At 45.3% G+C, this 12,221-nt stretch overlaps 2 protein-coding genes across 3 annotated transcripts in view; both read right to left on the minus strand.

Moving 5' to 3' along the window:
* Window positions 1-10,594: 10,594 nt before the first annotated feature.
* Window positions 10,595-11,434, minus strand: PLAC1 (placenta enriched 1). Its single transcript, XM_019426947.2, has one exon. The coding sequence runs from the start codon at window positions 11,432-11,434 to the stop codon at window positions 10,796-10,798; it is 639 nt and encodes a 212-aa protein (XP_019282492.2). The 3' UTR covers window positions 10,595-10,795.
* PABIR2 (PABIR family member 2) overlaps window positions 11,381-12,221 on the minus strand; it is a 202,938-nt gene continuing 202,097 nt past the window's right edge. The window contains exon 11 of one of the 2 annotated variants that reach the window (XM_019426943.2): window positions 11,381-11,492. In XM_019426943.2, coding sequence (XP_019282488.1) covers window positions 11,447-11,492 — 46 coding nt within the window. In that variant the 3' untranslated portion in view covers window positions 11,381-11,446. The remainder of the gene's footprint in view (window positions 11,493-12,221) is intronic. The other variant, XM_019426946.2, reaches the window with a different exon arrangement.

Raw genomic sequence — 12,221 nt, forward strand, 5'->3', positions numbered from 1 at the left:
CGCAAAGGAAGGCCACAATGAAGGGGCACAGGGTGGCCTCATTCGCTTCTCCGTGCTGGCCCTACAGTGTCACTGTCCTACAAGTGAGCATGACTTTGTGCAGCGTATGAACTGATAGAGCAAAGTGCAATGAGAGGGATGTGGAAATAGAAAACCCATCTCCTATGTACAAGGATAGGAGTTCAAGTGTAGTCCCAGGCTAGATTTTGACACTTGCTTTCACTCTAAACGTTATGATCATCAGTTTCTAACCTTACACTTCTGGCACTTTCCTTGAGTCTTACCCGATTATGAAAAAGAGAGAAGGGAAAAAAACCAGTATAGATCAATGTCAACACGTCAAATGTGACTGTGTTCAGGAAGCTGAAGTGCATTCGGACAGTTGGTTGCTCCATTTATACAAAAAAAGTTTTAAAAGCCCCAAAGTGATCAGCACCAAGGAGGTCCCGTAAAAAAGCACAGAGCTCTGCCAAGTCTGAATGACTTCACTTTTAGGATCTTGCTATATAAAGGAAAACGCTCCTGGGGGCAAATAAGATCTTGCTGGGCAGAGGGAGGAGGAGGGAACAGGAAATTGAAGGGTGCTAAGGGGTGCTATCTTTGTTTCAAACCGAGATGTGTTTTCCAAACCATGAAATACTTTGTTGAAATAGGGAAGGAGGAAAAGTCAATATGTCTAACTGAAACATTTACATTAAAGCTGTTAACACTGAACGATCCAGGACTCACAGGCAGCTCTCCTTCTTGTCCCCGTAACATAACTGCTGGCATTTAAAAAAAAAAAAAAAAAAAAAAAAAAAAAAGACTTAATAGGCAGAATTTCTAGGACTGGTGGAAAATGTCATTTTTTTTCACTTCCTGTCTCCTAAAATAAGTCTTGGGTTTAAAATTGGGTGGGATTTTGTAGTAGCTACTGAGCAGAGTGAGCCCCATCCATCGGCATGGAATACAGCTGGACGTGTAGACCCAGTTTTCATTTTTAGCATTTGCCCTAAACCCAGGGCTCAGCATCTTTCTTAGTCCAGTGTCCCCAGGGGATACCTAGGCCACAGACAAGGAGGAGGGGGAGAGAGAGAGCCAGGGCAGAAGAGAGACCAAAAGAAGATGAAAAAGAAAAAAGAAAACCAAATCCTTCTCCTCCACTCCTGCCTCTTAGTTCAAACCCTCGATCTGTGCCACTGGGTCACCAAGGTCACCTTCTCAGTCTCCCCACTCATCTCCCAGCTGAGTTTTGCCCCCCTCCTAGGGGTCCCCTAAGTTCTACTCTGAAAACACAATTCTGCTTAAATGTAAGCGATGTAAGCAATGTAAGAAATGTAATCCTTGGCACAAAAATCACACAAGTAAAGGGAACCCTTGAATGTGGCCTTCAGGGCCCTCTTCAGCCTGGCTCCAATTTGCCCCTCTGGTTGTGCCCCCACCCTCCGGCCGCACCTTCTTTGTGTTTCCCTGCCCAAGATGTCTGTTCTTCCTATTTCCTCATCCCTCAAGGCCCAACTCAAAGGCCGCCTCCTCCTTGAAGCCTTCTCATATGACCTCAGAGTGGAGTTAACTGCCTCTGCCCTGCCCTGTCTGAGCACATTAATAAAGTTAGTTACTCTGAGTCTCTTCCTAGCAGATGACAAGCTCCCAGAGGATCGGACATGTCTATCTATGGGTATCTCTTGGCACTTTGCACAATTTTACCTCGCACCCTCATCTGGTGTCCAGTACATATTATTGGCCAAATAAAGGCACACCTGAGAAGGGATAAGAGGAAGTGGAGGGAGTGAGAAGGTTCCTGCTGGTGGTAAAGATTTTGGCCAACATCCTCAACAGTTGGCTTCGGTGGCCTTTGGTGCCCTTGGGACTGAATCTGAAACACATCTCCTTTAGTAATATGGAATTAATCTACTTTTAAATTAGCTACTCAGTCCTGTAAACCTTCTCCTGAAAACCTGTCATCATCATTTTATACTTAACAATTTTTTCATGTTTGTTTATTTTGAGAGAGAGAGAGAGAGAGAGAGAGAGAGAAAATGCACTCAAAGTGGGGAGAAGCAAAGAGAGACAGAGAATCCCAAGCAGGCTCCTTGCTGTCAGCACAGAGCCTGACACCGGGCTTGGTCTCATGAACCGTGAGATCACGACCTGAGCCGAAATCAGGAGTCTAGATGCTTAACCAACTGAGCTGCCCAGGCGGCCCATCATCATATACTTTTAGGTGTCAAGCTGGTCCTTGAAGGGAAGATGGAGTTTGGCCAGAATGGGGGAAACGATGTGGTCAGAGGCCAAGAGACAGAGAAGAGCTGGACAGAGGATATCTACTGGGGAATTAGTTGGAGATTGGGCAGGACAAATAGTGTCCATCCAATCTAGAACAAATAGACTATGGGAGGCGTGCAAGCAGGCACGGGAGTTTTCGCTTTACTTGCAAGGTGATGTGAAGCCTCCAAAGGGCCTTGAGTGGGGGTGTGATGTAACAAAGCAGTGTTTGCAACAGATTCACTTGGCTTACGTGGTCACTCTACAAACTTCGAACCGTGGCAAACCTCCGATGACCTGAATAATCGGAATGTGCTATGTTCCATGCCACACGGGAGTGAGTTTTCTTCTTAGGGAAGAGACACGATGGAAAAACACGATCTGTTGTATTTGCACGTCTAGCCCATCTCCTGATACATAGTAGGCATGCAAATACAACAGATAGTGTTCTTTCTCCCTCCCTCTTCCCCCCTTCCCTCCCTCTCTCACACACTGCGCGTGCACACGTCAAAATGCTCCCCAACAAGAACTTGACTGTCCTTCAAAGTTGATCAACTTCTTGTTAAATGACTCATAAAAATATGTTTTGAAATACCAGTCAATATCAGGCAAAAAAAAAAAAAATCACCGAAAGGATCCAGAAACTTCGCATCATGTGCCGATTTGATGGAATGGAGTGTCCCCATAGATGCTGTGACCGAAATATCACAAGCTATGTAGAGTTCAGGTGCATCTGAATATAATCAGAATATAATCCAAATAGAATCTCCACCCCAATGGAGCACAACTTCAGCAGACAATGAAATGCGAAATGAAAACGAGAATTAATTTGTAGTTTGGGTCACTTAAGAAGGCAGCTTTGAGAAGAGATTATTTTATTTTGGTTGCAGACTGTAAATTATTATAGGGAGTTGGTGTGGGAAGGTCATGGAGGTTGACTTTGGGTCAGTTTGTCCCTAAATTGACCCATCCTCTGTAGTGGGGAGGGACTTCCTCTAGCCCCAAAGAAACCAGTCTCACTTGCTGCATAGACTTGGTCACCAGCCTTTTTTTTTTTTTTTTTTGTATTTTGTTATGTAAATGCAGCTTAGAAAACAGACCAAATATTCTATGGGCATTACTTGGAAAATAAACTTTTCTTTTAAAGATGTGTGTGTGTGTGTGTGTGTGTGTGTGTGTGTGTGTGTATTGAAATAGGTATTTGGCTAAAAGTCAAAAATTTTGAAGCAACTTTAAGAGGTGAATAATTTACATTAGCATGGTGTTTATATAATAGGGCGTGTGTGACAAAGTTAAAATAACACTGAAAATAGCCTGGGCAATTTAAATATTCCTCCTAGTAACTGTAGACCATAAGTGCCTTCGAATGGCAGTCGTTTGGAGAGAATGGCAGGGCGTTTGTATGTTCCTTTACATCTGAAAACTGGCACTAGCATTTACTTCTCTGTCTCAGAGCAAGTCCCCCTTACCAGTCGGAGGACACCTACGAATGAAGGCTGACAAAGGAGGAAAAGGCCAGCCTGTCACTTCCCTTCTGGAAACCTGTTTAGGAATGCCCGCCCCCAATCCTCCCACCTGCTCCTGACCCCAGAGCGCCTCTCAGCCAGTGCTGGTTAGCAACCTGTGAGCTAGTCGCATTTCACGCATCACCCTTCGGGCAAGTCACAAGGACTTCCCCGAAGGCCAAGCCAGATGCTGGTGAGTTGGATTAGAGGCAAGCCAAAACCGGAAGTAGGAAGTGATGGGGAAAAATTGTGTTACTCTTAATATAGAAATCCATGAGCAAAACCCCCTGCCTCTTGATTTGGAAGACTGTTGGCCTGGTCTGAGTTGTACTGCGTTAGAGGATTGTTGACAGAATTTATATGATCCCTAACATGGGTGACATTGGAAACTACATTAGAATTTCTACCCGGTATCACCGTGCATATTGTTTGATTTACCTCGTATACTGTTTTCCTTTGGCTTTAACTGTTGTCATCAATGTCCCCTTGTAAAAACATATGGAAGCTTCCTCTGGGATGCTTTTCACCAATCAGTCAGTCCTGCAACTTGCGGCTTGTAAGACTTGTTTTCCCCGGAGAAGGAAAATAGAACTGACCAAGGCAAGGGTACAGTGACAGATGATGTGTTTCTCTACCCGGTCCGTGTCCTGCCATTCACTGTATTTTCATAAATAAGCTGAAGAATGTTGTATTTGTGGTTTGCCTGTATGACGGTCCCCAGTGATCCCCACCTCCTGGTGTTCCCCGCTGTGTGTAATCCCCTCCCCTTGTACACGGGCTGGAACTGGACACACGCTTCTAGCAAACAGAATATGGCAGAAGCGAGATGTCACCTCTGAGTTTGGATTACAAAAAGCCTGTGGCATCTAGTGTGGGCTCCTCCCCTCCCCTCCCCTCCCCTCCATCCCCTCCCCTCCCCTTCATTTCCTTCTATCACCACGATGATCATCATGATCGGGAACATCATCACCATCTTCCAAACCGCGAGAACATTCAGACAGCCTACGGAGAGGCCGACAGAGGGGAGCTGGGGCCTCCTGCCAACAGCCCCTTGAGTGAGCTTAGAAGTGGATCCTCCAACCCCAGCTGAGCCTTGAGGTGAATGCAGCTGCACTGAGGGCTTCGCTGCACATCCTGAGAGGCCCCGAGCGAGAAGCCCCAGCTAAGTTGTGCCAGATTCCCGACCCACAGATGCTGTAAGATCACAAATGGCTGTGGTTCGGAGTGATTTGTTGTTCAGTAATAGATAACGAGTACAGAATGTCTTGTGATTGTATAAGCGACATTAAGTTGGTAAGCCAAAATCTGACCCAATACTTTATTTTCTTTTGAAAAAGTTGTAGAAAATCACAAAACTGAGTCTCTCTCTCTCCCTCCCCCTCCCTCTCTCCCTCTCCCTCTAACTCCTCTCTTTCCCCCTCTTCTCTCTTTCTCTCTTTTTTGGAAATAACTGTCATTACAATTTACTTTCTATTAATTTTATTTAGTTTTTTAGCAATCTTTATACCCAACGTGGGGCTCAAACTCACCACCCCGAGATCAAGATTCGCACGCTCTTCTGACTGAGCCAGCCAGGCGTCCCTATCATTACAATTTAAGTGGGATATCATAGAGATCAATCATAGGGATTAATACTGCTTAGAATTAAAGTGGGTTCTCTGAAAGTCTTCCCTTTATAATAAACACTTGTCCCTTGATAATGCATTTCTTATAAACACACACAGTGTGTGTGCCTCTGTGTGTGTGTATGTGTGTGCGCGTGTGTGTCTGAACAGCAGTGTCTTAGTGTAATGCCCCACCAGGCTATCATTACTGGTGGACGGATGCAGGGATGGGGGGACTTTCGTGCATCTCCAAAATGTGCTATTGGTTAAAATTAGGGATAAAAGACTTTTTGCCCTTGACATTAACATATACTTTACACACTTAAAAAAATTTGCTGTTTTCAGGTTATAGGAACCAAAAATTTAATGTTACTTTTGAGTCTCCTTTTATGCATGAAAAATCTCATTATGGCTCTAATCTTTTTTGGTGATTTAAAAAGTTGTGTGAAAATAAATATAATGTTTGTCATTTTAACCATTTTTAAGTGTACAGATTATGGCTCTAATTTTTTAAATTTAAATTTTATTTTAGAGAGACAGAGCGAGTGCAAGTGGGGGAGAGGGGTAGAGGGAGGGAGAGAGAGAGAGAGAGAGAGAGAGAGAGAGAGAGAATCTCAAGTTGACTCCACACTCAGTGCAGAGCCCCACATGGGGCTTTAATCCCACGACCCTGCGATCATGACCTGAGCCAAAATCAAGAGTGCGACACTCAACCGGCTGAGCCACCCAGGAACCCTCTGTAATTTTTTTAAAAGTGATCTCTACACCCATCATGGGGCTTGAGCTTGCAACCCAAGATCAAGAGTCAGATGCTCTTCTGACTGAGCCAGCCAGGTGCCCCATGGCTCTAATTTTTAAATATTTGACAAGCAATTACCATAACAAACGGTTTCAGATAATTTTGGCTTTCCAGAGACGGAAAGAAAGATGAAAACTCTCATTTCCTTTGATGGCAATAAAACATTTCTTCTTATTACTACAAATATGATGAACACTATGTGGAAGGTTTTTTTTTTTTTTATAAGTCGCACCCCCTTCAAAATGGAGTGAATATTACCACAGTAAAGGAGGAAAATACTTTTTTTTAAGCGTGGCATTTCAAAAGGTAAATAGGGGTGCCGGGTGGCTCAGTTGGTTAAACCTCCGGCTCTTGGTCTTGGCTCAGGTCCTGATCTCATGGTTCGTGAGATCGAGTCCTGCGTCAGGCTCTGCACTGACAGCACAGAGCCTGTTTGGGATCTTCTCTCCTGCTCTCTCTGCCCGCCCTTCACCCACCGAAAAAATAAAGAAATAAACCTTTCAAAAGGTACATAATTTAGCCAGTTCAAAGTGCATTTTTTTGGTTACAACAGTTTTATCTTCCCGTCTTTGGGATGGCTCCTATGCTTAGGAACTCTCCGCCCCTTCTTCGGTACCAGTCAACTGGACTGAGCACCGACTGAGTACCTTCACCAAGGGCCGTGTAAGAGAAAGGCGAACCAAAGAAGCAAACAAGTAGGAGAGGGTGCCCCGTGCTCAAGAAGGAGGCGGTCCAGTGCGGAAGAAGGGACACGCAGCCAAGATGGCCGCAGTACGCTTTCCCTAATGACACATCCAAGTCAACGAGTGCAGACTACTCCTGAATTCTGACAACTCGTGCCTAATTATACCGAGACGTTTACCGGGCAAGATCTGATTCTTGACCACCATGTTGCTTTGCGTGTTTGTCCTTGCTGTTTCCTTTGCCTAGAATGCCCTTCCCCTCCAACTTCCCCTAGTGAAATTCTCTCTCTTGGCTTTATGGCCTAGTTCAAAGGCTCCCAATTCCATGGTGACTAGGCTTACTCCACCTTGACTCATCTCCTTCCATCTCTTGATCACTTTTGCTTGGTCTCCTTTGATGTATCTGCTTCTTTTCCTAACTGTGCCTTGAATATTAAGTGTTAGGGAATTCTGACACTGTGGTCCTGATTGCCTGTATGCACGTGACCTCTCCAAGGCCGTATCTCCCAGGAATTACCCCTTCCAACTTCTTGAGCTAATTCCTGGTCTCATCCACTGGGATGTTACTATCATCTACCAAACTCCACACATCTAATCTGGACTCATCTTCACCCCTGTCCTCTCTCCTCTCTCCAATTTCCTCACTTAAATCCAGAGCTCACCATGTCTTCTGAGCTTCTCAGGCTCGAAATGGTGATACCTTCTTTGATTCAATCCTTCATTGTCACAGACAGATCGGGATTCAGCTCAAGTCTGATGCCCTCCATGAAGGCTGCTCTCTGTGCTCCGGAGTTTTCCACACTCCAAATTTGCCTACACTGCTCAATTGATCTCTTAATCACGAATGGGGCTTATATCCACATGTAACTGTTTTGTAGGCTAAAAGGAACGAAGTCTTGTTGTTCTTCACTTGAAATAGTTCTCATTTTCATCTCTTCCCACCCTTTGACCCGTTCGCCATCTGGCTCCACACGTCTTCTCGCCTGGTTTGGAGCTATCGCCCCCAAGTGTCCACCTTCCAACAGTGTGCTTCTTCACCCTGCCCCAGTGCTTGTGCCCACCAAGAATGTTCTTCGTCCTCTTCTCTGCCCAGCTAACTCGTCCTCATTTTCTAAGAGTGGGGTCATTGCCCACCTCTGCAAGGAAATCTTCCTTGGATCTTGGGTTGGATCTTCCAACCCAGCTAGAGGCTTCTCTTCTCGGGGAGGGCGTGTTGAGTACAGTGGGAGAAAGTGGACTTTGGAGCCAGACAAACCTGGGTTTGAATCTGCGTGACGTTCCTTACTGCATGGCCTCGATTTGTCTGAGCCTCAGTTTCCTCATCTATAAAACCGAGAAACCAATTTTTCTCTTGCAGCCCTATTGTGAGGATTGAATGAGATTATACGTATAAGGTGTCCGGCACACGGAAACGACTCTTATTACCGTGTGCGTCTGGAGTCTCTTCCGAGGCTGACTCGTTGCACAACCCCAGGGGGTGTCTCGGTGAAAAGTGCTCCTTGCATTTGTGAAGCACACAGCCCGCACGTGGCGACCCAGGTCTAATGTGTCCGGCATTGAGTTATTTCTGTGTGTTGTGGCGTTTAATCTGGGAATTTCTGAAGAGAGGACGAGGCAGGGAAGCGCTGCTACCTCTTGAGCCTCATTTCTTGCCACTATCAACTGCCCCTCCCCATCATATTGGACTAAACTCCTTGTGGTCTTTCTTTTTTCTTATTTGAGAGAGAGAGAGAGAGAGCAGGAGAGAGGGGCAGAGGGAGAGAGAGAGAATCTTAAGCAGGCTCCACGCTCAGCGTGGAGCCCTGTGTGGTGCTCGATCCCATGACCGTGAGATCATGACCTGAGCCGAAATCAAGAGTCAGACAACGCTAAACTGACCGAGCCATCCGGGCGCCCACTACCTGTGGTCTTTGTAATGGTCACAGCTCACATCCGCTGCACAGCTTTTCTCTGAGCTGGAATACTTGTTTCCTCCTGACCAGGCCGCTGGTTTCATTCACCACTGCACACTCAGCACCTATCAGAATGTCTGGAACAGAGGACAAGCTCCATAAACGTCCGTTGGATGAATATGGTGCTTTGGGGGGTTATCTGGTTTTCCTCAGAAAGGGGCAGGAGATTTTTAAATGAACAGTTGTGTCTTCAATACCACGACTGCAATGGACTGTGCATCCCCCACGTTCATATGTTGAAATCCTCACCCCCCCCAGGGTGCTGGTATTAAGAGGTGGGGCCCTGGGGAAGTGATTCCGTCATGAGAGTGGGGCCCTCGTGCATGGAATTAGTGCCTTATAAAAGGAATGCCAGAGAGCTCACTCGCTGTCTTTCCATCACGTGAAAACACAACCAGAAGACAGCAGTTTGCAACCTGGAAGAGTGCGTCACCAGGCCTGATCTTGAATTTTTAGCTTCCAGAATCATGAGAAAGAAACGTCTGTTGTTGACAAGCCCTCCAGTCTATGGTACTTGGTTATAGAGGCCTGAACAGATCTAAGACAATGACTGCATTTCTGATGTCTACTCATGTGCTGAATGACTATAATATCATGCCCACTGTGTATAATATCACGTACATGGTGCTAACACTGCTTTCTAATTATTTGTTTGTCTGTTAGTTTATTTATTTACTTATTTATTCATTTATTTGAGAGAGACAGAGAGAAGAGCATGAGTGGGGAAGAGGGGCAGAGGGAGAGAGACACTCCTAAGCGGGCTCCCCACTCAGTGCGGAGTCCGACATGGGGCTCAATCCCATGACCTTGGGATCGTGACCTGAGCTGAAATCAAGAGTCAGATGCTCCACTGACTGAGCCACCCAGGTAGCCCCAACAGTGCCTGCTGCTTAATAGGTATGTGGCCTTGGGCGAGTTTCTTAATCATTCTGTGCTTCTGTTTCCTGTAAAATGGATATAGTAAGAGTACTTCTCTCAAGGTTGTGGTGAAGATTAAATGAGATGCTTCTACTCTCTGGAATGTTCTCTCTCAGATCGTGCCAGGGCTGGCTCCTTCTCCACATCAAGACTCAGGTTACATGACTCCTCAGAGTCCCTGCCTGCTCTGACCCTTTCTCCAGCTTCTCTCGTATTACCTGGTTTTAAGGTTTTTTTCATGGCATTCGTTGCTATCGCGATGTATCGTTGTTTACTTATTTGTTTATTAGCTGTGTGACCTCAATTTCTCTGAGGCTCAGTTTCAATTCACCGTCTTAGCTCAATGCCTAGAACGGTACCTGAAATGCAGTAGCGCTCAGTGGATGTTTGTTGAATGCATTTATTCTCCTTTTCCAAGTATTTGAGAAAGTTAATGGACAGCCAAACCTGGGTGAAAGCTTTCTGATCATGTAAGTCGGGGAATAAAATTCCTTCCAAAGTACTATCAGTCTGTGGCTAAACATAAGATCCAGCCCTTGGCCTCAGGAGCTTACCATCTAGTTGGTGGGAAGTGACTTGAGTAATTCTTAGAACCACTGGTGGTTTATAAATCACCAGGTTGGAATCCGTGCCTCCCCCGAATGAAAAGTGATACGGCCATTGATCAAACTAAGAAAGCGTGCAGTTCGGCGCTAGGGCTGAGTGGTGCAGCGTGTTCAGTGAAATGGGGACACAGAGGGAGGGATTCAGTTGGGGGCCTTCAAGGAGAGCGCAATCATCCCAGTCAGAAGACACCAGGCATGCATGTTTGCAAAGCGCTTAGAACAGTGTGTGGCCCATAGTAAAAGTTATGTGTGTGTTTCTTAAATAAAAAGAGCTGAACTGATATTTTTATGCCATCAAAATTTTATTTTTTCTTTTAGAAAAAGATATAAAAATATAAGAAAGCTTTATTCATGAAGTTACTATGAGTTGTCCTCTCTCAAAAGCACTCATAAAGGGGATGCCAGAACACTTATTTGTCTGATACTAGAAAATATTATATACTAACGTCATAAAGAGCCTCTACAGGAGACCTCAAACCTGGGGATCACATGGACCCAATCAGATCGTCTGAGTGAAGAGACCAGTCCTCAGAAATATTAACAAGCGAAGATGGCTGCATAAGCTGGCCCTCCTGAGCCTCTGCTTGGTGACATGGGGCCTGGGCACCCTCTTCTTCGTTGAACACACAAGGTGGGCAATCGCAGTTGGGCCTCTGGTTGGACTGTGACGAGGTGAACACCTCACCGCATGCCTCACCATTCTGGGTTGTGGTTCCCGTGTCACTGGCTACTTTCGCGGAGCAGGGCAGAGTAAGCCATGGGGACTGCTGGGGAGCTGCACATGACACTGGGATCACCTGCTTAGAAGAGGTAACTTTTGAAACATAGTACAACTCGGTGCTATACAGAACCATATCCTGAGAGATAGCCTTGGCCCTGATGCCACATTCAGTGACACGGTAGGTGAACTGGTACACGTGTGGCTCAACGTGGTTGGCAGGGCAACCCAGGCCCAAGTGTAACTCATGGAAATGAACATATACATCATTATTCAACATGAAGGGGTGTACTGTGACCATGAACCAGTCTGCGGAGCACAGTACAGTCATCGGACTTTGTGCGGAACAGGCCGAAAACACAGAGGTGAGGATGACCATCCCTCCTATCAACTCCAAAACTTTCATCCCTGTGGCTGATCAGGTAACGACTCTCAGGAAACAGGAAGTTGTCTGGTGAGGATTTCTAGAGCATACAAAAACACAAAAGGCAAATCATCTTATTTCCTATTGGAAGTTCAAACACAATCATTTTTTTAAAACAGAAGTATTTTTAAGGCTAAAAGAGTAGAACCTAAATGTTCTCAAAAAAGGAAAAGGGGTAAATATGTGAGGTGATGGACGTGTTCATTAACTTGATCGGGCGAATTCTTTCATGACGCATACGTACGTCAAACCATCATGGGGCACACTTTAAATATCCTATAATTTTATTTGTCAATTATACCTCGATAAAACTGAAAAAAAAAAGAAAACAAAGAAAAGGAAAACATTCTTGTGAGAGAGAACTGAATTTTCATTGTCAGAACTCACATGTTGACGGATGACTACAAATGGCTTCTCTAAGTGGTTTTTACCATACTGTTTTGATATAAAACACATATCCCCCATATACAGAATGAGTGTCTACACTGGTCAGCAATGGCATCCTTTTTTGTGTGTAACCCCAGCAAAAAAGAAGATGAAATGATTTTTGGGCCACACATTAAATAAGGTGACAGTTTAATTCAAGTTGGCAGCCCCAGTGTCCTCCCATGTACCACAAACGACCCTCCCCCCCCCATTGCCTTGTTTTTGGTTTAGCAACAAACAGAACTCAATAAAAGCCGGAGAAGAAATTGTGGTTTATTACTGACAACCACATATGGCAATCTCCGCAAGTGGCTCACTTGAATTGAGCCCGTGGGTACTTCAT

Source organism: Panthera pardus, unplaced genomic scaffold (genome assembly GCF_024362965.1).
Source record: "Panthera pardus isolate Hobbes unplaced genomic scaffold, ASM2436296v1 HiC_scaffold_27, whole genome shotgun sequence".
NCBI lineage: Eukaryota > Metazoa > Chordata > Mammalia > Carnivora > Felidae > Panthera > Panthera pardus.

What these genes read in the sequence shown, in the direction of transcription:
- PLAC1 (XM_019426947.2), bottom strand. Translation starts at nt 11,434, where the DNA reads ATGAAAGTTTTGGAGTTGATAGGAGGGATGGTCATCCTCACCTCTGTG.